Source organism: Candoia aspera, chromosome 1 (genome assembly GCF_035149785.1).
Source record: "Candoia aspera isolate rCanAsp1 chromosome 1, rCanAsp1.hap2, whole genome shotgun sequence".
NCBI classification, from domain to species: domain Eukaryota; kingdom Metazoa; phylum Chordata; class Lepidosauria; order Squamata; family Boidae; genus Candoia; species Candoia aspera.
This window is the reverse complement of record NC_086153.1, coordinates 335679052-335703142: the sequence shown is the minus strand read 5'-3', so window position 1 is coordinate 335703142 and position 24091 is coordinate 335679052. Positions and strand designations below refer to the sequence as shown.

At 45.1% G+C, this 24091-nt stretch overlaps 1 protein-coding gene and 1 non-coding gene across 2 annotated transcripts in view; both read right to left on the bottom strand.

Moving 5' to 3' along the window:
- Positions 1-2299: 2299 nt before the first annotated feature.
- Positions 2300-24091, bottom strand: part of COMP (cartilage oligomeric matrix protein) — a 39473-nt gene continuing 17681 nt past the window's right edge. Inside the window, exons 5-19 of the mRNA XM_063290840.1 lie at positions 23539-23676; positions 22304-22381; positions 21289-21447; positions 19924-20028; positions 17808-17915; positions 15721-15880; positions 15197-15315; positions 13230-13282; positions 12476-12669; positions 10782-10960; positions 8346-8394; positions 5608-5804; positions 5195-5367; positions 3037-3176; positions 2300-2743 (exon numbers count right to left, since the gene is read on the bottom strand). Coding sequence (XP_063146910.1) covers positions 2694-2743; positions 3037-3176; positions 5195-5367; positions 5608-5804; positions 8346-8394; positions 10782-10960; positions 12476-12669; positions 13230-13282; positions 15197-15315; positions 15721-15880; positions 17808-17915; positions 19924-20028; positions 21289-21447; positions 22304-22381; positions 23539-23676 — 1902 coding nt within the window. The 3' untranslated portion in view covers positions 2300-2693. The remainder of the gene's footprint in view (positions 2744-3036; positions 3177-5194; positions 5368-5607; positions 5805-8345; positions 8395-10781; positions 10961-12475; positions 12670-13229; positions 13283-15196; positions 15316-15720; positions 15881-17807; positions 17916-19923; positions 20029-21288; positions 21448-22303; positions 22382-23538; positions 23677-24091) is intronic.
- Positions 23375-23484, bottom strand: LOC134488668 (U6 spliceosomal RNA). The gene has a single exon (XR_010066990.1). It is a non-coding gene; the product is annotated as a U6 spliceosomal RNA (small nuclear RNA).

Genomic DNA, 24091 nt, shown 5'->3' with positions numbered 1-24091 from the left:
TTGAAAGTTTCCAGCAATGGCTCTGTCTCAAAAACTTCATTTGCAACTGATTTTGTTTTAGTGGATTGTTTAAAAGCATGAGGACTAGTTGCACCACTATGTATGTGTGTGTGTGTTCTTTCTTGTTCTGACAGAGCTGCGTATCACTGTGTCAACATAGGTTATGAGATTGTTTTGTACTCAGCTCCTGAAAGGCCATGACCGAATTTCCTAAGCTGCCGACAATTGTAGCCCAAATAACTTTGCAATCCTGCTCATGTAATTCCGTTTTCCTTTTTTTCTTTTTTTGGCTGTGAAAGGAAGGTTATTTATTATTCTGTAAGAGATTTGCAGTTAGAGACTACAGAAAATGACAGACCTGACTAAGGTGTGGCTTTCAAATACTGCCTCTTGGTTGTGGCAGATCTCAGCACCAAAGGCAGCCCACGGTGTGAAAGGCGAGCAGGCATGGACTGGGCCACTGCCCAGGACTCAGGGCAAAGATCTGAGATGTGAATCAGCACTTAAACTGGCGACACAATTCAGCGGAACTTATTTTGAATTGGGGATTTGGCTGGGAAGCTACCCCAATTCAAAACATCAGTATTTATTCTGTAGGCCTGCATTTCTTTCCTGGGGAATGCCGTATTTCCCACCTTAAGTGGTTCCTAACTATGGGCATAAGCGGTTGCACATTTAATATGATCTATGTTTATAGTACAACTTTTAACTGTATTACTGGAAACATCCAGAACATTTGACTAATGTTAGCAAGTAAAAACGTAGTTAATTCTAGCTAGTAACGTGGTCGCTATTAAGACATGACTTTCTTTGGGGGAGGAAATTCATGTCTTTTTTTTTTTTTAATTTCTTACAGGATATCTCTCAAAGCATGAAAAATACAAGGGGAAAACTAAGTTTTATCTGAATAATGTAATTTCAGCTGCATAGAGCAGCTTCTCTCACAGACAGGCAGCTAAAACAACATACACACTTCATATTTGAGGGTGAATTGAAAAGGGGAAGGGAACAGTCTTTAATTTTTTTGTATTTGAATTGTGTAACATCCTGTTTACAGGGTTTTTTTTTAACCATGAGGACTAGCAGAATGACTTTACTGATATATGCAAATCCTACCATTGAGCTACAGGTTTTTCTGGGGGGAGGGGGGAGGACTTGGGGCAGGAGCAAAGGAACTCTGGAGCATAGAAGCTTAATTTATTGTGGCTTTTTCTCTCTTGGCAAAAAAAAAAAAGCCCCGAAGATGGCTTTGTAAGCGTGTGTGTGTGTGTGTGTGTGTGTGTGTGTTCTTCTTTTGGCAAACTAAGAACATGACAATGATGTGAAAAAAAAGCAGCAAAACTCTGTGCACATTCTTTTCAATCTCTCTTTTTGTTTGTTTGTTTGTTTGTTTCCCTTTTTTCTGTGAAGGCTTTTTTGTCTTTGTAACTTTGCATTATTTGTAAATGAAATGTAATAAAGTTAAGCTGTTTTTCTCTCTGGCTGCTCAGCTCTGCTTTTCTGAAGAACAATTATTTAATTGACGCTCCCTACGCCACGAATTGAGGGTTTTGTAATTTCAAAGTGCGCCTCTTCTTCTTCCGTCAAGCGCCCGGCCAGCCTTTTTTCTTTTCAAAACCTCTTCTGAAAGGAGCGGAAGATAATAAACACAACCTGCGCTTTGGTAGGCAAATGTTATTTTATTAACCAAACAGTCTGTATTTGTTCATAGGACCCTCTGAGTTTCTCTTGAACAAGGAAGGGCTACATTCCCTAGCGGAATGAGCCAGGCGTCTTGCATTCACGGGGTTGGGTGTGTCACTTTAGGAAACCGCCTTATCCAAGGTTAGCTCTGGCCCAGGGGCCATTGGGTCTAACCAGCACCCGCTCAGAACTTAAGCCAAGAGTGACTTTTCCCATCACTTGCTCCCCGGTCCTCCTAACTGGAGGTGGGACCAGGGGCCTTCTCTGTGCAAAGCAGGTGTTCGGCTAAGCCGTGCTCCCTGCCCAAAATGCTTGGAGGTTTTGAAGGCCTCCTGCGTGAAGGCTTCTGAAGCAGACAGATTCCCATCAACTCCGAGGGATGCTGGGTTGGAAATGGTGGCTTTTCCTGGATGAAAACAGAAGCCTCAGCTTACACATGCGCTTCCTGGAACCGGGATGCCCCCCCCCCAAAAAAAGACACCCTCCCTTCCCTTGCTGGTGATTTCGCAGGTGCCCTTGAGCTGCAGGTGAATCCAGAGGGCATGGGGCCAAATCTGGGAGACCTAGCGGGCGGCTGCCCGTGCCCCACCTCGACTTCAGCAGCAGCTGGCCCAAGCAGACTCCAAGGGCAGGAGACCATCCGGTGGAGGATGCCCAAGGAAACAACTTCTCTGCTGGTGACACTTCAGCTTTCCAGGAGCCTTTTGTTACGTACGCCCTCTTGGACTTGCTAGCAGCTGCCACAGAGCACAAACAGCTCTTCTGCGCAATTGCAGAGCGATAAGGGCTCGCGGGGTGCATGGCGAAGCAGGCCTCAACTTGGGTAACTCGGGGGGGAGGCCGGTTTTAGGAGGGGTCGGGGATGCCACGGTGGCTGATGGAAATGAAGCTCGCCAAGTATCGGGACAGTCCTCAATTTGCTGTATCTTGAAGGGAGCGAAAGCAGTGCGTGTGGCAGAGGTGCGACCAGTCTCTCTCAGGCCAATTTTTCCAGGCAGCGGCAGTGGCATTTAGTAGTCGTGCTGGTTCCGGTAAGACTTGTAGTCTTCAGGAATCGTGTCTGGGAAGGGGAAGGGAAGTGAACCAGAAGGGAAGGTCAGCAGCCGAATGCATGCCAAGGTGCTCTGATATTGGGGGCACCTTAGGGTGGCTACCAGGGCGAACCCCCCCCCCCAAAGGATACAAAAAGCCTCTGTGGAGGATCCTGAGCAAGGCAGCTCTGGATCATGACTGCTCTCCAAATCCCCCAGCTGAGGACCATGCTTGCTCCAGGGATGCTCCAAGTCCTCCCTTCTTGTGGAGTCAAAATGGCTTTGGGGGCCAAATGACAGGATTGGGTTGAGCCTCACTCACCATTGCAGCGATACCGCAGGTTGGACCAGATGATGTTTTCCTGGGAGAAGCAGAAGACCCCCAGACGGCCCCCTCGCATGGTTGTGTCAAGGACAACGCCGGTGTCTGCCACCACCTCGGACCCCTCATAGAACCGAGCTCTGAAGTACAAATCCAGAGAAGGGTCTAGCTCAGCCTTTCCCAACCGTTTGACCCTGGAGGAGCCCCTGAAATGTTTTTCAGGCCTCGGGGAACTCCTGCACATTCAGGCTCAAATACAGACTGGAAGTTACAAAATTATTACATTCATTTTATGGGTATTTTATGTCTGTATGTATTAACATTAACTAAAAATGAAGAATGAAACTTACCTCTTTAATGTGAAGTTGCCTGAATTTGAAATAATTTTTTAAATCATGATCTCCCAGGGAACCCCTAGGGACCTGTCGTGGAACCCGAGGGTGCCATGGAACCCTGGTTGAGAAACCCTGGGCTAGCTTATTTCTGGCTGTCACAAAGTTCATCCTGAGTCCCACAGGACGTTGCCTTGAATGCTGTTATGTTCCAGGGCATCCAGCAAGGGTCTGGTCAAAAAAGTCAAGATGGTGGCCGTGAGGGCGCAATTGAAGCTCTGCCTATTTCATCTGCATTGCGATGCACATAAAAACAGGTGGAGCTTCGATTGCACCCTCACGGCCACCATCTTGACCTATTTGACTATATCCTGCAAGCACCCCTGATGTCCAAACTCTTATAACAGCTAAACCTTGGACTAGTTTTTAAAGGTGATCTTGAAACTGAAAAGGAGATAAACTAAGGCTGCTTGTCTGCTACTTCTGTAAATAGTTTGAAGACTTCTGTTCCCATTAAACATCTTTCAAGAAGGGGGAACAGCCTATGCCCTGTTGAAGACTGTTTGAGCACCACTTAAGGCCTTTCCTACCACTTAACAAATGAATTTGGGAGATTACATTGCTACAACTGACAAACTAGAGCTGTAAACATCAGTAGGAATATCTCAACGTATTTCAGGCAGTTTTTGAAGAATGGTGTATATCCGCATCTTTTTACATGCTTCAATATTACACAAACTCTTAAAATATAAAGGCTCTCTTGAAAGTCAGCTTGGAACTTTGGAATGCTGTAAAATTCCCTTCAAATCTATCAAGAAGTCATTACGAATTGATTACCAAAAGTGTTTCACAGAGGGGACGACAGCTTTTTAAAATTACCTTACTGTATATCAATAAAATCTTTCTAGCTTGGAAGCTTTGTAATTAAGACCTTTGGTGGCAATTCCCATTTAGTTTATTCATTCTGATTTGATGTTTATAAGGAACTGGAAAAATGACCAATTTACTCAGTTACCCAATCTCTGGTAATTAATTTTGATTCATATTTCCCAAGACATTAAGTTTTTTTTCTGATAGGTGCATATGGACTATTGGGTAACAGAAAAACTGTAATATCTGCTCCATTTGGATGTTCTGAATTTCTGCATACCTGTGCCACAGAACTGGCAAAAAAAAAATCAGTTCTTTTTCACAGAATTGTGAGGTGCTTTTTTTAAAATCCAGGATACTTAAAAGTAGATGAAAAATTAAGACAACAGAATGAACAACAGAACAGATTCTTTAAATATCCTCCAGATTAAAGATTTTTTTTTCACTCAGTCTTTAGTTATTTTAAAGTATTCCTTAATCTTACTTTTAGCAATACAAAAGTCTTTTTAGATAGAAACACTGAATATGGATGTTTCAAACCTTCATATTTCTCCTTAAGGTAACCACTCCTGAACATTTTTATTTGCTTTTCAGTGTTTATTTGGTTTCCCCATTTTTATTACTCTGGTGTGTGTTTATCCCTGATGTTTCGTTAACGTTCTGCCTATATAAATAAAAGCTCTATTAAATGTAAAGCATGGGGCTGTCTTTGGAGAGGAAAGCCCAGTTCAAACCTCCAAAAACAACAGGTTTGGCGTCAGATGCCTTCTTAACAATTTTAAAAGAATGGATTCTTCCAGCATCATTTAAGCATTGGGAACCAGGGAAGATTCCCCCATTTGCAGAGCCACCACCAAGAAGGTGCCACTTCTGATGTGCCCAAGTTGAATCTTTGTGGTGCTCTGAGACCAGAGCTGGGAATGAGATTCCCCTGGGCCACTAGTCTGCTTCCTTACCGGATGTAGCCCACCTGGGGCCGGTGCTGTAAGAACCAGCGGTAGGAAGTCTTATCTTTCCAGCCGACATTCCGGGGGTCTTTCCACAGCAGCTTCACCTGGCCGGCTGTGTCCCCGGTGTGCCAGAGTGAGTTACGCAGGTATTCCCCAGGGCCGGTCTTTGATTTCACTGCCTGGGGAGGAGAGGGAAAAGTTGTGAGCAGCAGGAACAGTGGCATGACCCTCTTTCCCACTCCTGCTACTGTGCCAATGGGTAGAGGAGATGGAACACCATTTCTCCCTCTGATCTTTAGATGGGTGCCAGAGAGATTCAGGTGTATCCTGGAAGTGGGGTGCTTTTTCTCCCTTCCCCTGGTCATCCTCCCTGGTTGAGCTGTGATGAGAAGGGAGCCAGATGGCAGCTCTGCCCTTACCTTGAGTTGGATGCCAGGTTCTGCCACAGCTCGGAATGGATTGGCTTGCCAGTAGGTTTGTTCCATCTGCTTCCACATCACCACATAGAAGCTGGAGCTGTCCTGGTAGCCAAAGATGAACCCCACATAGTCGTCATCTGTGGCCGTGTTCACATGGAAGGTGCCCTCAAAGTCCACCCCATTGAATGCGGTGTACCCTGAACCCAAGTGGGTGAGAGGACAAAGGGCATCACATTAATTTATTGCATTTTTATTTCTTGTGGCTCATGTAATAGGCTGTGAGAATAATCCTGAGGAACAAGAAGAGTCGCAACCAGGACAATAGACAGAGAAGAGAAATCCAAGTCCAAGGCAGGAATGTAATTTGAGAACGCTTCTCAGACTTGACCCTCCCTAGTTCTCTTGAAGTAAAGGCAGGGAAGGGAGAGGCGCACTGAGACTTACAAACTTTTTGTTATTGTAACCTTATAATAAAAGTAGTATTCACAACTTTGGTTTCCTGGTCCGGACTACCTCAAAGGGCTGACATCTTGCAAGTCTGAATGTGCTCCCCCCTCCCTGCCTTTACCTTCAAGAGAACTAGGAAGGGTCAAGCCTGAGGCACCACCTCAAATTATGTTCCTGCCTTGGACTTGGATTTCTCTTCCCTGACCCTTGTCTTGGTTGCTGCTCTTCCTCCTGTTCCTCAGCTTTATTCTCATTACAGCCCATTACACTTGCCTCTTTTGGGCAGCTCAAGAAAATTTACATCAGTGCTTCCCAAACCTGGGTAGATCACCCAAAACTGAGTAAAAGTGGTTCTTCTTTGGGTAACGACACACAAACCCGTTACCCAATCACAACAGGGCCATTTAAATTGACTTAAAGTCAATTTACCCACATTGGGTAAAAAGGACTTTCTGATAAGTGATTTTTGGTAATGAAAAGGTTTGGGAAGCAGTGATTTACGTGGGGATCTGTCCTATTTTATCATCGTCCCAGTAACCCCTCGAGTGACTAACTCCCAGGTCAAACGGGACTAGAATCTGGGTCTTTCTGTCCCACGCCCTCAGCACTGTCCCTCTCAATATGCCCAGCTTTTCTTCATGGATGGACAGCAGCTGCCACAGCGATGTCCTTCCAAAGACTGGGGGCTGGGGGGGAAAGTATCTGGTGCCACAGAGCAGTAGGGTTGAATTCCTGGGAAATCATAATTCAGCTGCTAGATTACAAGCAAGCGACTGCTCCAGAGGTAACAGAGCTGACTTTCTTTGGCTCTGAGAGTCCAGGAGACTTTAACTTGATTAAAGTGAGACTTGATTCCTCAATGGACCGGTAGCCCATTCTAGACAGTCTCTCTCTCCCCAACCCCAACCCCCGTGTTTTCCCACGTGCCTTTTCCCAGGTTGCCGTTCGTGTGACCATTTCTCAGAAGACGTGCGCAGGCCTTGTTTCAAGTAACTGGAGCTAAGAAACAGCCTCATTCAAATGCTGCATATTCTGTTTACGCCTACCTTCTTCCCTTTTCTGTTGCAGCGGTCTAGCTCTCCCCGCGCCAGCTCCAAAATGGAGAGGTTTACAGCTTGGGGGTGGGGGCAGCTTTCTAGTCTATCTGTAGGGGCAGAACTCAAGCCCCAGATTTTCACGGCTTTCCCCCAAGCCACGCATGCAACCCTCACCCAATTGTCATTAATGGGACCGAAGAAGGAAACATTCACTGTATGTAGTGACTTTTGCTTCAGTTTGACTCAGGCCAGATTAAATTTGAAGTTTTGACCTGGCCCCATCTACTCAGAACACGTGCACTGACACGCTGCTGAAAGCTGAACGTCGCAGCCGACTTGTGGGCCTATGCTCTGACTCTTGGCTCCTATGGGTTGGCCCTTCTGGGCGGTTTCTCCCCTAGGACTTTCTCTTCAAAAGCGAGCATTACAGCACAAGGACCTCAGGAAGGAGCATTTCTCCATCCTGTATGACATGCTACCCTTGCATTCTCCTCCTCGGGTTATATATTTCTTCAGCCTGTTTTCGGTCCTTCAAGGACATCTTGGAGAAAAATTGGAAGCAGAGAAAGCTGCCGGAATCCCATCACTGAGCTGAAGGTTCTTCCCCTTATGCACAGAGAGTATTAAAGCCTCCAGCATTTCTCAACCCTGGCAACTTTAAGATAGGTGGACACATGGCTGGCTGGGGAATTGTGGGAGTTGAAGTCCACCTATCTTAAAGTTGGCAGGGTTGAGAAATGCTGCTCCAGCTGATCATTTGTAGCAAGCCCGCTAAAAGGTCTGGCTGTGTGAGATACTAAATCACAGATTGCAGTAGCTAGGCTGAAGTTCGTCCTTCCTGTCACTCAGCACAATTGTTTTGGTGGTGGGTGCCAATGCACATTGAGCCTCTTGATTATCTTAACCCTAAACACTTCACTTTTTAAGTTAAGCAGCAGAAAGAGGGATTCTCCATTCCTGCCTATGGATTGTTTTTGCTTGATGTTGTACAAAGAATACACATTCAAAAAGTAAGCAGGGAATGTTCATCAACCAAGTCATAAATTATATATTTTGTTTACTAAAGTGCTGCTACTAAGTATGACCAACCTACAGTTATGCCTGATTTATCATTTATTTAAGTATGTTGTTAAAGATACTAAGGACTGCAGTAAAATTAAATTATTGCTGATGTAGGATTTATATGTATCTGAGTGTGTGTTGAAAATAGTTTTAAAGTGATTGTTTTCTTTCAGAGCTTGCACTGTAACTTACCCACAGCCAAACCCGGGTCGCTGTTCATGGTCTGAACAATCTCCATGCCCTGCAAAAATTTGAATTTCTTTTTTAATGCTATAGATCAGGAGCCCCCAGCCTCCATCTGAAACGTTGAGAACACGTGAGCATTTTCAGGAAATGATAAATAGAGGCACGGGGCTTGTGCCCTTCTACAAAATGGCTATGAAGAAGATGTGGCAAAATCTTTTTAATCACAGAATACTACCTGTGGTCTTTCAGGAAGACACTCCTTACTAGACCTGCTTACCTGTGGCCTTTTTCTAGACAGTATACGCATTTTCAAACAAAGCACTGATGATTTTTTATTTCTTAAGAAATACGATGATAGTTTTTATTTCTTAAGGAAGCTTAGGGACTCTGGACCCCAGAAGCACTCTTGGATCATTATTTCTTTTTTAAAAAATGAGGCTGAGGGATGATGTTTTGCTTTACTGCAGATCTGTTTCCCCTTTTTTAAAAAATGAAAATAATGTTTTAAAAATGTGAAAAGTCAGAGGAAAAGGAGTTTGGCGAGGGCGCCAAGGGAACTGTCTGCCGATGTAGTGATGCACGTGGGCGCCGGGGTAAGGACCTTGGCTGTGGACTGCTGGGAAGTGAGAAGCACAGCCACTGATGGAAACCCTAACTGGCTCCTGCTGTTAGAAGATACAACTCTGTGAATGGAACGAATTGGGGAGTGGGGTATCTCTTTCAATGCTATTTATCATGCTAGCAAAATGGAGCATCAGCATTCAGGAATAGTCTACCCTTCAGTGCAAGAGACATCCCAGTAGAAATACATTAGAGGCAGACAGCTGAAGAAGTGAGGCCTGGAGACATCTTAGGCTACACGTATGCTTCGTTCACAAGGATGAAGGAGCTTCTTAGACTGCGCTGAGGAGATTGCTACTACACCTCAAACAGAATGATTAAAAAGATGGAAATCTCAAGTAAAACATCTTCATAATTGGATAGAACTGCTTGAGGAGTTGCCTGGAGGTTCAGAGGAGGAGTGGACGGTTTGGAGATGTTTAAATAGATTGAGCACTGGTTTGGCCAGAATTAAAGATTATATGGAGGAATGGGGGTTTCTCCCTGAAGGCAAGGGTATTTGCTGCAAATGCGGCAATATTCAAACAACCACCCATCTTTTGCAGTGCCCTTTGGGACCGACATGCACACACAGTGACTTATTGATCGGAAACACCTCTGCCATCAATGTGGCCCAGCACTGGGCTAGAGTTACGTGAATTTTATATTGTTATTAAATGTTTTTAACTTTTAAAATTTTAATTAATACTTTCCCCCTTTCTGTTTCCTGCACTTCTGACATGAAACGAGACATGGCTCTTTAATCCATGCTTGGTCCTCAAGATGGCTTGCCTTAAAACAGCAAATGGAGAACCCTTTCGCTGATAGAGCTATGCGTCTCCTCTGTTACTCCCCAATTTGCTTTGCTTGGGGAAGAGTAGGGGGGTTGAAAGAGGAGGAAGTTGTCCTAAATTGCTGGGAACGGAGCTGCTCTGGACCAGACCCAGGTTTGCTCCTCTGCACCATTAACTGGATGAAGAAGGGAACTGTGTCCATGGCAGCCAAGGGATTGCCCCAACAGCCTTGGATCATCTTCACCCAGGAAGGTAAGTGATGTCCCAGGCCTGAGCAGGATATAAAGGTCCTCCAGTCAAATTACTTTCCCTAGCCTTTCCCAGCCTGAAGCTGTTCCGGACAAGAGTAAGGATGGAAAACCCGGAAGCAATGGCTAATTGTGACTGAGTGCTCCACCCTTACATGTCGATGAGAATGAGGGAAGGATGAGAGACAGTGAAGGAACAAGGGGTGAGGAGGGAACAACCAGCAATGGTCCCACCCGCAACAGAAGATGCAGGAAGCCATCGTCAAGCGAACTGTCGGCACAGAGGGAGGCCACCAAGAACGCCGAGAGGAAGGGGCGGCCGTGGAAAAGGCGGGAAGCTTAAAGAGGGAGGCAGGAGGAAGTAGGACCCAGTCGTGGCTTTAACGGAGTAAGATACAGATCTAACAACTCCACGTATTCCTAGTGGCTTGTGCTGTGAGTTACTGGGCTTAGATCTTAAGATCGAATTTCTCACAAGAAGTTAGGCTTCAAGTCCCACAATTCCCAACCATTTGGACTTCAGATCCCATAATTCCTTGTCAACCTCGCCACTGGCTGTGCTGGCTGGAAAGTACAGCAGCGAATGCCTCGGTACCAGTTCTTTGTTGCAGGGAGATGCCTCCGACTTGTCTCAAGGTCCAGACTGGCCCTACCCCAGAGCATTTGGAGAGCAAGCAGTCATTCTGCAGGAGCAGCAGAAAAAGGGCCAGAAGCTTTTTCAATGCTGCAAAGCAGCATCGGGGCAGAAAAGATCAAGCATATTGGGGCATAACTGAGCAAGCTTGCGGTTGATAACCGACCTGGTTGAGGACAATCCAGTTGGGGTCTATCTGTGCATCACCTTCGGGGTCCAACACTACTGTCTGAAAGGCCCGGAAGTCGGTCAGCGTCACCTGAGCGTTTTCGGGGCAAACATCAATCCGGTCAATCACCAGGTCCTTGTCAAAGTCATCCTGACAAGCATCCCCAATGCCATCTCCTGTGGAAGAAGGAGTGGGGATCAGCTTCCTGCAATTGCCTTGGTTCCACGGTGGGACTAGGCTCACAAGCATCACATAGTACCAGCTACCACAGCATTTTTACAGTCACGCAGCATATTTATTTAATTTTTATCCCGCCTTTATTATTTTTATAAATAACTCAAGGCGGCAAACATACCGAATACTCCTCCTTCCTCCTCCTATTTTCCCCACAACAACCACCCTGCGAGGTGGGTTGGGCTGAGAGGGACTGGCCCAGGGTCACCCAGCCGGCTTTCGTGCCTAAGGCGGGACTAGAACTCTCCTACCACGCCTGATTGGCTCTTGGGCTGAGAGAGAGCGACTGGCCCAAAGTCACCCAGCCACCTTTCATGCCTGAGGCAGGACTAGAACTCACGGCCTACTGGTTTCTAGCCCGTTGCCTTAACCACTAGACCAAACTGGCTCTCTATCAAAGTCGTCTTTCAGAGATTTGCGAACAACTTGCCCTTTGGTCTCATTACACAAATCTTGGAAATGCCCCCTCCCTCCAAACAGAACCAGTGCAAATCATGCTCCGTCTGTGCCCTACCTCATTTTTTTGTGGGTGAATTTATAAAACAGCAGAATAGAAGAAGGGAAAGTGGAGAGTGACATGTTCTATCTTGGGTTGGGGTGCAGCAACAGGAACATAAAGTCCAGATTGTGGAAAACAGTTGTTCCCATCTCCTGTGCCTTGACTGGACCCCATTTGGAGAACAGGATCCAGTTCTGGCACCAGAATTCAAAAAGGACAGTGACAAATTGTTCAGAGGAGAGCTACCAAGATGATGAAGGGTCTGGAAACCAAGCCCTACATGGAATGGTTAAAGGTTATTTCTGGGTAGCTGACCTACGGAAAAGTCAACTGAAGGGAGGTACGATAGCAGGCTTCAAATATCTGGAAGGTGGTCATGCAGAAGAGGGCCTGGACTTACTCTCTATAGTCCCAGCGGGCAGGACTAGAACCAGTGGGTTTAAATGACAAGGAGGTTCTGGGTAGACGTCAGGAGAAACTTCCTGGCTTTGACCTGTCAGCCAGTGAAACAGGCTGCTACATGAAGGGGTGAGTTTTTCACCTCCAGTTTTCAAACAGCTGGTTGAACATCTGTCAGAGATGCCCTAGGGCTGTGTTTCTCAACTGTAGCAGCTTGCAGATGGGTGGACTTCAACTCTTGCAGATGGGTGGACTTCAACTCCCAGAATTCCCCAGCCAGCATGGCTGGCTGGGGAATTCTGGGAGTTGAAGTCCACCCATCTGCAAGTTGCCATGGTTAAGAAACACTGGTCTAGTGGATCCTGCACTCGGCAGGGGGATGGACCGCATGACTTCTATGCCTCATTCCAAATCCAGGATTCTGTGGTGTTCCCCCCACTCCCAAATTTTGTTTTGGCTGGGTTATGGGCACTCGGGCAACTGTTCTACGCCCTGTGTTAGTGCTTTTTCAAAGGCCTCACAAGGGAAAGAGTTGAGAGAGAGAGCTTGTTATCCTCACGATTTGTGTCCTGCTGGCCAGGATTGGGGACCAAACGACAGTTGTCAGGCCCCGGGGCCTTACGATCTGGGATGCCATCGTTATCATCATCATCATCACACTCATCTCCAACTCCATCCCGGTCAGAGTCCAGCTGGGAGCTGTTGGGCACCGAAGGACAGTTGTCGTGGGAATCCTGGTGCCCGTCTCCATCTCTGCCAGACAAGAGAGAAAAGAAAACGTAGAGTTTGGTGATGCGCGAACTAAGAGAATGGCAGAAAAGAGCGATCTTGGAGATCCAAGCTCGTTATCCCCGGAATTGCCTGTAGAACTACTGTCGGCATGCCTATTTGAGTTCTTTTCACAATCCGAAGTCCAAGCCATATGCCTACCGATGAAGCCACCGATTGCATCTCTGTATGAGTCACTGTTCTCCACTCAGCTTAGCCTAGTGCTTTGCTGGATTTTGACATTAGGAGAACACTGAATGACCCCGTTGCCCCTGATGTAGCAGTGCAGTGCTCTGCGTGGATCTCTTCGGGGGAAAGAGAAGGTAGTTTTTTGTGTGGTGACTGAAGCTGTTCAGGCCTTCCCCAACTCAGTAGAATGTGTCACCAAAAGAGTCTGCTCGCAGCATCTCTGTATGACTCATTACTCTTGAGTTTGTCTCCTTCCAGCTTAGAAGGGATTCTCCGGGTAATTATTCTTGCAAGGATGTGTACAGAAATTCAAACCTCCCTGCATGTGGAATGAAGGCAGATGTTCTTTAACTCACTGGTCCTGGTTGGTGTCACAGGGGTCACCGACGAGATCGTGGTCAGTATCTTTCTAAATAATGAAAAGTACAGAACAGTTTTAATTTTTTCAAGTCCCCTTCCTTTAGAAACTTCCCTAAGATGCTTTTATCAAATGCAGACTTGGATTTCTTGAATGTTTTAAGCAAAACATTTTCCACTTCTATCAACACTTCTATCTTCAAAATCTTCCCCATGAAGTCCAAAATTCCTAAACTTACTTGCTCTCAACTTACATTTGTATTTAATTGTTTAAGCCATGCTTGTTTACAGAAAGATTTGGAGCAGGTGGCTTCCCACGATCAAAAGATAAGGATTTCATTCTGTGCTCGATTTTCCATGAAGTGAGAATGAAAAGGTAAGGGCACCGTCCCAAAGTATGACTAACAAAATTCCAATTAAAACATCCCTCTACACTTCAATGGAGGGCTTGATTGGAAGGATTTGCCAGCCAAGACAGATGGCGTACAATCTGTGTTGGGTGGACATTCTGTAATTCCAGCAACTACTGCAGAATTCACTTTTCTGCAACTCTTCTCAGAGACTCAGATTTCACTTGGGGCAGGCCTTAGCTCCGCAGTAAATCTTTTATATGTAAAATACCATACATCCAATCTGGTATCTCTGTTCCAAAATCTCCTTAGGAAAAAAAGCTGGGAAAAGCTGCTCTCTGTTCAAGATCTTGGACAATGATGGTCGCTTAGGACACCAAAGAATTTACTAGATTAACAAATAATCCAGAGCAGATCTTAAGGCAGGTAGCATTTAGAAATGAGTGTGGGCCTTTATAACGGGTGTAACGTAAACAGGTCACAGAATATCACCCTTTTCTGACAGTTTGCTGTGCACAAAAAAGAAAGGATAACCCAAAGTTTGTGGGTTATTTGTGAGCATGCACCGTCTTTGATAATGGCAAAGGATCTGTGAGTGATGGTGTGGATGGCTTTCTTCCTTTCAAGAAATTTTTTGCACATGGACTAATCTTGGGGGTCCCTGGAATACCTCCCCTGACTCAGCTTTGCAAGGGAAGATTGGGAATGATAGCTAACAGCGTAATGGAAGTTGCAGAGGACTGCCTTGGTAGAGGATATTGTCAGAGACAAATAGAAAGGGAAATATTTGAGAGAATCTTATAGAGTAAATTTGTCCCCCTCTACTGTTAGGAGCAAAAGCTATCCTTGGAAAGGATTCCATTACCCACACCTGTAGTTTAGTCTATGCCTTCTCACCCAAAGAACTGAGTTCACATAATACACTTAACTCAGCTTCTGAATGAACCATTTTCTGGATTCTCCCCAAAGCACTAATTCTGCATGTCAGCCTAAGCTACAAAAATCCTAAGCAAGGTTAACACTAACCAAATGTGTCAGACTCTGGGTAGCTGCCTAAAACCCAAGTGATTTTTCTCCAAGCACAATTTTCACAGGTAAGATTCATTGATATGAAAGGAGGGGGTTAAAAGAATTCCAGCCACTTGGACGGATTCCCCTTTAGAACCAATATATCCCCATGATATATTGAGAGCCAGTTTGGTCTAGTGGTTAAGGCAATGGGCTAGAAACCAGGGGGCCATGTGTTCTAATCCCGCCTGAGGCATGAAAGATGTCTGGGTGACCTTGGGTCGGCCAGTCTCTCTCAGCCCAACCCACCTCACAGGGTTGTTGTTGTGGGGAAAAGAGGAGGAGGAAGGAGTATTAGGTATGCTCCCCGCCTTCGGTTATTTATATAAATAATAAAGGCAGGATAGAAAACAAATAAAATAAATAAATGTACTTTGGGACAGAGATTTTCTGATAACAGGGAAACTTGCCACTGGCTGTTTACATAACAGTCTCCAAACCCTTTATCAATCTGGGAATTGACTCTTACGCTTAGCAGCTGCAGACTTTTGGGTCATTAACTGGCTTAGTTAGTGTATTGTATGGATCCAAGGCAATTTCTCCCTTACCTGATCTGGGTTACGGATGAAGGGGCAGCTGTCACACACATCTCCTACTCCGTCCCCATCGCTGTCCCGCTGGTCTGTGTTAGGGACCCTCACACAGTTGTCCACAACATTTTTAATTCCTGTAGAAGAGGGAGTGAAACCACAACCACAAGAATCAAAGAATGTGGGGACTCGCTGAGTCAAGTGGGCACAAGATGGGGTCTCTGCTCTTAAGCCTCAGTGGTGACAAGGCTGGGAAACTTTGGGGGGCACCCCAGCATCACACTTGCCAGAATACATGGTTCGTGGCATGGATAGCGTGAACTAGGACATTTGGGAGACTTCTTTTAATGAAGAGCAAGCTAAAAAGTAGCATGTACTGTATAAATAATGGTACATTCAACAAACCACAACTGAAAAACTGGCTTTGCACAGCGATGATCCTGCTCTGTGAAAGTTTTTTGGGGGGGGGACTTTTTTTAAAAAGGCCCTCTAACTGCCCACTTTCTGAAACCAGCTTTTAGCGGAGTGCTGCCCAAACTCACGGTCCCCATCCATATCGTTGTCACACAGGTCCCCCCAACCATCGCCATCACTGTCCTGCTGGTCATTGTTCTTGATGTTCTGGCAATTGTCACAAGCATCCCCCAAATTGTCCTGGTCTGCATTGCGCTGATCTGCGTTGGGTACAAACACACAGTTGTCCTGGAGGGGGAAGGATTAGTATGTCAGGAAGAAGGGAAAATGGCACAGCTTTGCAAACCTGGAGCAGCTGACAAAGCCTGCTTGTTGAGATGTTGGTTTTCCCCTGCCATGCCCAGTGAGATGTTTCAAGGAAAGCTGGCAAGCAGGATAAGATGGGGAAATCTCCTGCTGAAGTAGCAAACATCATGTCCCAAAGCTGCTGGTGTTCCCTTTAGGCATCATACATGCTATAATGGCTGAATTGCAGTTAGAACAAGGATTCTGCGGTCTTAGGAAATATATGTGAATCACCTATCTTAAGCTCGTGTAAGGCTGGCTGCGTATACCGGCCAAAGTCGGGTATACGAGATAGGTGACAGTATAAATTCATTTATAAATAAATAAATTTTATCCACTTGAATCACCGCATAACATGTTAACATTCACATAAGCAAACATTCCTTAAAATTGGAAGGAGTCTACAAGGACCTTTTCCAACTAACATGTTTTCTTAAAAGGCATCACCTCTCGTGAACAGCTGCTCACTTCATCATCAAACGCATGCCGTGACTTACAGCTCACAAAAACTGGTGGTTTTTATTAAAATTTGTTAGCCGGAAAAGGTCCTACCAAACTCCTGATTTTGGGCTGCTGTAGACCAGTGTTTCTCAAGCTCAGCGACTTTAAGATGTATGGACTTCAATTCCCAGAATTCCCTAGGAAGGAAATAATTAAATAAATGTTTTGATGGGGGAGGGAAGTTGATTTAGAATACATCTAAATACAATGTGTGTGTGTGTGTGTAATACATATATACAATATGTGTGTGTGTGTAATTTTTATATATAAGGGGAAGAAACAACTATATCAGTGATTTGTGTATGTGCTAATGGAAGGATTTATAGAAATAATGTGATCTTGGTTTGATATAGAGTAAGGGATTGATTATGGAGATTGCTGTATATTCTTGTTGCTGAAAGTCAGAAGTCACTTTATGTAATCTTCAAAACACTTTTTTCTTGTGTTTCACACTCTTTTAGTTTTAGTTTTTTGTAGATTTTATTTTTGTCTTAAACTTAATAAAATTCTTTTTAAAAAAAACAACAAACTCCCAGAATTCTGGGAGTTGAAGTCCCCACATCTTAAAGTTGCTGAGCTTGAGAAACTCTGCCGTAGACTAACAGAACTCTCTCATCCCTTAAAGAATCTGTGGTCAAACACTGCCCCCCCATGCATTATTCCGTGGACGGCAAAACTGCATCCAAATATTATTCAACCCCAAATCGCAAGGCCTGATGGCTGTGTGAGTTGTCCGCAGGTATTTATTTTTTATTATTCAAATTTTGCTACCGCCCATCTCCCCCCAAAGAGGGACTCTGGGCATTTTACAATAAAATTAAGACTATAATAATAAACAAGGAATTCTTATCCTCCTGAATTATCCCTCCAACAAAGATGCCAGTTTATGATAGCCCTGAGCTGTCTGGCATTCTCCCCAGGTGTCAAAACAGTATCATCAGGAAAAGTCCCTGTCTGAGCGAACTGAAAGATGCTCCCCCTCTGAATCCTTTGCTGATCAGTGCTGTTCTTTCATAGGTACCAACACTACTTTAATCTGGCAACCAAATGCCTTCGAATGTAAAGGCTGGAAGGAACCTCAGAGATCATCTAATCTAGCCCCCAGCCAGTGCAGGAAACTTGACTCAGTCCTATCAGGAGCTGGTTCTTCCATAGCAACCAGAGGGAGGCTCACCTCTTCTGGGAAACCGGGACTGCCTTTTTGGAGAACCTAACTCCAATTCTCACCCCCATCCCAGCACAAGATATAAGCCAAAGAATTTGCAGAACTGCACAAAATGTCGCAGCACAAAATGGACACAGTGGTTTTGTTAGTCCCTGGAGGGAAACAGGCTGAAGACCGCCGGTCACTGTCAGGAGGAGCTCTGACCTCTGAGTTTCTTATCCCATCTCCATCTGCGTCATCGTCACAGGCATCACCGATCCCGTCCCTGTCAGCATCTTCTTGGCCAGAGTTGGGAACCATCACACAGTTATCCTAAAGGACCAAAGAGGGGAAATGTCACTTTTTGAGAAGGATTTCATCTTATTCTGAGAGTGCCAGCCTTCACACAAGATACAGTTTAACTGAGCTGCTGACTTTTAATTACTTGGCAACATAGTTTTCAATTCTCAGTGATTAGGTTTGGACCATGATGGTCTGTGTGTGCCAGGAAAACTAAGATATTTATTTTTTGAATTAAGATATTTATTCCTGTGACTTCTGCACCACTCCAGTCTGATCTGTAGGCTTGCAAAGCCCAACTATATGATTTAAAAAATAAAATTCCCCAAAATACATCCAAGAAATACACTCACAGGGGTGTCTGCAGGGTGTGGTCAAAAAAATCAAGGTGGCGGCCACAACAGTGCAATCAAAGCCCTGCCTTTTTGTCTGTGCACCACAGAGCTTCCATCTCACTGTCGTGGCCACCATGTTGACTTTGCTGGCTGGGGAATTCTGGGAGTTGAAGTCCACACATCTTAAAAGTTGCCCAGTTTGAAAAACACTGATTTATAGAGATGGCCTAGAATTCTTTTGAGCATTTGGTTTAAGAGAAATGTGATTCAGGTGAATTCAGCTTCATGGTTGCTACACACTGAGAAATCTTCCCATCATACTCTTTTAACAAATGTATAGGTCGCTGAATGCATTTAATTGACAGAGGCATCTTGCAAGATTTTCACTGTACCGCCCAGAGGCCTCCGACTGGAGGAGATGGGCGGGGATAAATTAGATAAATAAATTAAATAAATAAATAAATTACAAGTATGTATTCAGAAAGGTGGATTTAATTTTCCACACTTCCACATCTGTTATTTGGTCTGTTTGCTCCAGATGCTATTGCTGTGGTTAGAGGTGTTGGCAGAACTAACTATAGCCAGTAACTTTTTCATATAAAAGGTTCAAAGAAGTTGAAGACAAGACTATGACTTATTTATATGACCTCTGGAATGGTGGGTTTGGATGTCCTCTCGGTAAAACCAGCAGAGGATTGCTTGAACAACATGAAATTAATTTCCAGTAGCGTTCACATGAGGTTAACAACAATAAAACGTTTCATGTACATTGAACTTCTCCAGAGAAGGACTGCATACAACTACCTTGTTGTCAGAGATGCAGTTCAGGAATTGGGCCATTAATACATAGGGTATTTGCTTGTCACATTTGAGACTAATATTAACAGGGTCAATATGACTGCTATGAATCCAACAGAAACATGTAATCCTTTGGGTTAATTGATCTGTCTCGAATCAATCAGATCTCAAGAACTGTGGATTTTTCAGGCATGGCAATTATCACATCATACTGTAAGGAAAATGCTACATCTGATTTGCAGCAACAGATCTTTGATACAATTTCTCTGTCTGTCTAAATTTTCTTTGCTTGTTTGGACAAGGATCGGAAAGGTTGCCTCTGAGTATCATAGTCAACATTTTCAAAACTATACTAATTTACTTTCAAAGCCCCTTTTTTCCTTTTTTCCCCAATTTCTGAGTGTGCTATGACAAGGTCCAAAATCTATGAATTCTAATATTAACCCAACCAGATGCTTCTAAGATTAAAGACTCGGGTATCCATAAAGGCCTTATAAAATACAAGCGTTTTTAAAAACTTGTTTTCAGTATTTTCCTTAACAATCTCTGGGGTGAATTTTCATCTAGAAAGAGTTCTGGCAAAGTTAATGCATTCTGTAACAAAACAGGGACTGAGAAAGAGATCAGACTGGGAGTGGATACAGAACAAAATCCAAGGTGATGCTTGTACTGTAAGCCTGTGCTTCTCTCCATAATATCAGTTGTTCTGTGATTTTTCTCCTTTTCCCTGAAATAGCAAAGATCACACCAATGAAGTATGGGTCCCCCAAAGTTACCTCCCTCCCTCTTACTCCCCTGCCTTGGAGGGGGCTTCACTGGTCCCCACTGCAGCAGGAGGAACGGATGAAATCAGAAGACGCCCCGAGGCTGTGGGCTGAGGAACCCTTAACTTGAAGGAGACCTCTTACCTTGCGACATTTTTCATCAGTGCAACGAAGCTTCTCATCAGGAAATCCATCAATGTCGGTGTCCCGTCCACAAATGTAGCCATTTCCTGCCCACCCGACGATGCACTAGAAGCAGAGGGAATCATGAACGCCCATGTTTGCTACCATCTCCCAAGGAAAACAAGGACCCTGGCTCTGAATCAGGGCAGACCCAGACATGGGAAACTCCTGCCAGGGAAGGGGAACCACATCCTGCTCCTGAACCTTCCAGAGTTGCTGGGAGTTGGGTGGCATATAAATTTAAATCATCATCATCACCATCACATGGGAACAGTGACTTGGTCAAGTCCTGGATTAGCATCTACCACTAAAAGAGACCAGGAACTTGCATGTCACCTTGCAACGTGCCTTGACCAACAGTTGGTTCTTTGTTTGCTAGCAGCTTTACCATTCCTCTTTTGGTAACAAAAATTACAACCCAGGCCTTCCCTCACCCCCAAGCAGTAAACATTGTTCAAGGCTGCACTCTGCCTGGCGATGAAGCAGTTAAATGTAATTTCAAGGAAACCCTTTTTTATTTGTTGGTTTTCTTATATTCCAGGCTTATATGCTACTCCAGTTGTTATCAACACAGAAAGGCGTACATCCCTGACATCTGTAAACCAGGTTAAAACAATGGAATCATTACGATAAGAAATGAAAAAACGAAAGTACAGGAGCACCTGTACCACCGAGTTTATACCCCGAGTAACAGAAATCACTTTAAATCCAGCAGCCACCCTACTTTGAAAGGAAACAACATCCCAACCCCAAAGTGCTGGAACAGCCAGATTTTTGTACCGTTCCTGAATTCCAGTAGTTGGGGCCATTCAAATTTCTGGGAGAATGCTGAAGTAGTGTGATATTTGTGCAAGCCAAGATGTGTCCACCTCTGCTCGAGCTGCTGCATATTGGACCAGTCTTCAAGGGCAGCCCCAAGTAAGTGCATTGCAGTAGCAGGCGACTAAGGGATGGGCGACTGTGAAAAGATCTTCCTAAACCAGGAAGGGTCATAACTTGCCCAGCAGATGAAGCTGTTCAAAGGTTCTCTTAGCCATGGCTGCCACCTGTTCGTCAAGTGGGAGCGATGACTCCAGCATTACAAACTAATTCCATACAGGAGAGAGTCCGTGGAATCTGCCTGGAACTGGAGAGCTTCTGCCCCCAAGGGCTCCCTGTCCTGCTGAGATTGAGCGTAACCCAGTGTGGAACCTAAAACAGGTTCTGAGCAGTTCAACAAACCCAGACTTCTCCCCCGTTCGAAACCGAGAAACTGCAGCATCAGTTTCCCAAATCTTGGAACGGTTTGGGAAGTGAGTGAAGAACCAGGGAAGGCCTCCAACTCACCCGGCAGAGGAGAGTCCCATCACGCTGAACAATGCACTCTGCTTTCTCATGACAAGGACTCAATTTACCGTTGGGGCAACGTCGCGTGGTCTTGGGCCGGCAGCCAGAAATCTGGTCCCCTACGAAGCCGCTCTTGCACCCCCCACATTTGTAGGATCCCTGCCGGAAGGAAATGTGGTAGTCAACCAGCTGGATCACCCAGAGCACATCTTCCCCAGCAGCCAACACCCAGGGAAGCAGGAAACACCACCAGATGAATAATCAGGGAAGAAATAATTCCCTAATCAAGGAAATAAGGAAGAAGCCAGATCCCCACCAAGACCAGCAGGACAAGCTACTCTATATAAACAGCCATCAAACCCTGCTCTCCTTCGCACTGATGAGGTTACCCAGGCAGGGGATGAAACGTCTGGAGGAAAACAACCAAGACCAGAGAACATTAAGTACCCCAAAGATCCTTTTTTTCTGCTTTTCATTAAAGCATCCCAACAGGGTTGTAATGCCCTGAGATTCATAGAATCCCACTCCAATATGCTCCATGCTTCCCTTTGCTTTCAGTGCAAGGCCTTCCAAATGCAACATCACTCACTGGTTCCATTGGAGGCATGTGCTAATGGGCCTCCCAAACCCAGATTCTCCCCCTGGTTTTCAGTGGATGCATGTCCAACTCTGGATGGCTTTTGATGGGACATGCATTCTGATGCTCATCCAAATACAGATGCATAAGGACATGTAGCATTGCTGGCTACAGCCAAGCCCCTCCCGCTTTGAAACACCAGTGGGATGGAAGCAATGGGCGAGAATAGTTGTCTGCAGCTGGCGGCACTTAGTGGACCTTGGCTAATCTTGAAAAGCTAAGCAACCCACAGAAATCAAATTGCTGGGGGATAGGTATGGGGTATGAGATGTCTGGGGGGCAGCAGGTTGGAGAAGGCTGCTCCAGTTGTTTCCCCCTCCACTGGTAACAAAGCCCAGCTTTGAGAAGGTGTGAGACTGGGTGGCGAAGAAGAATTACCGGGGTGTTAATGCAGATGGAATTTGGCACGCAGATTCTGGTGGTCCCTTCCTCACATTCGTTGATATCATTACAGACCTGTTTGGCAAAGAAAACACACAGGGATCAGGAGGAAGTGTTGGATCCAGTGCTGGGAGCACCCTATATGTATTGATGCTACCCTTTCTCTACAACGGTGTTGAAGGCACCCCGTTTACGGAAGACAGTCTCGACTGCTACCACGATTAGCATTATTTCAGTGCCAGGTGAATCTTTCCATTATCCCAAGCTGTTTCATTTTAATTGTATTTGAACTGTATCTTCATTGTACTTTAATCCATACTTTTTTTTATTTTGAACACTGCCTCGCTGCTGCCTAGTTTGTATGCTGTCTTTATTTTGTACTTTATTTCAGTTTATTCTGTATGTTTTAACGCAGATTGCATTTCTTAGCTAGTTTTATTGTTAACTGTCCCCCAAGCTTCAGCTATTGGGTGATTTAAAATTTTAAAAATAAATAGATAGCAGAGAGCCTTCTCCATTCCAAAGCCCTGGAGATCCTGGGATAGATTAACTTCCAATCATGCTCAACCAAGGCCCTCATCTATTTTCTGGTGTTTACATGTGAATGTGCCCACTTGGTGCCAAGTCAGGCTAGATGGCAGTCTCTCCAAGGCATGACATCACACCTGGATAAAATTCGAGTTCAGCCTTCCGGTTGAATAAAATTTTATTTTTTCCCCCATAAAGGCAGCTCTGGATTTCCTGCTATCCCAAGTTCCTGAATAGCACACAAAAATGCATTCATTCATTGATTTAATTCCCCAGTCAGCATCCTGATTGCTTTGTTCATTTATTTTGTAAAAAAGAAAAAGAAATCTGAATAGGCTTCCACCTGTCCTCCCCTCTGCCCAAGCAATAATAATAATAATAGTAATAATATTAAACAACATCTGCCTATCCCAGGTCCTTGGGAAGGACTCGATAGGTAGACAAAAATGCCAAATCCAGTCTAAATATCTGGCTGACTGTGCGACCAACCATAATAATAATAAAACTTATATGCTGCCCACCTCTCAATTACTCTGCATGGAAAATATGGAGCACTTCACAAATTTGCATGCCATCCTTGCCCAGGGGCCATGCTAATCTTCTCTGTATTGTTCCAGTTTTAGTATACTGTATGTGCTGCTGACGTTACAAATTTAATAAATAAATAAATAATTCCCCTTGGAGAAGATCTTTCTTGGAGTTACCTGCTTCTTGGCCCTGGCAAATGCCAAACCAACTCCTTCCAGCGCCGGTCCTCTATAGCCAGGTGGACACGACTCACAGTGAAAACCAGGGGCTGTGTTGATGCAGCGAACACTGGGGAAGCACGGGTTGGCTGTGCACTGCAAAGAGAAGTTGTGCTTGTGGGGGACTAAAAAGACATCTGTACCTTTGCTGCCCACCCATCCAGATGCCCTGTTGGAAGTGGGCATTTCTCAGATGGGCAGACTGCCTCCATCAGGACCCGGGACCACAGTAACATGAAAGAGCTACAAAGCAGCTCGAATCCCCCTGGGCCAAAAATGGAGTGGGACTCTATTGGCTGTGAACCCAACAATTGCCATGTTTTCCAGAGGTAATGGAGCAGCCCTAAGGTGCAGTGCAGGCCATTGTCACACTTGCAAGAAAAGCCATCTGCAAGCTGGTGTCCTTCTAAGAGCAGCAGGCTGGCCACGGATTTGGGAAGGGATCCAAGATATCTGGAGGGCACCAGCTTGGAGAAGGCTGGTCAAGGATGGAAGCAGTGCCATTTCTGCT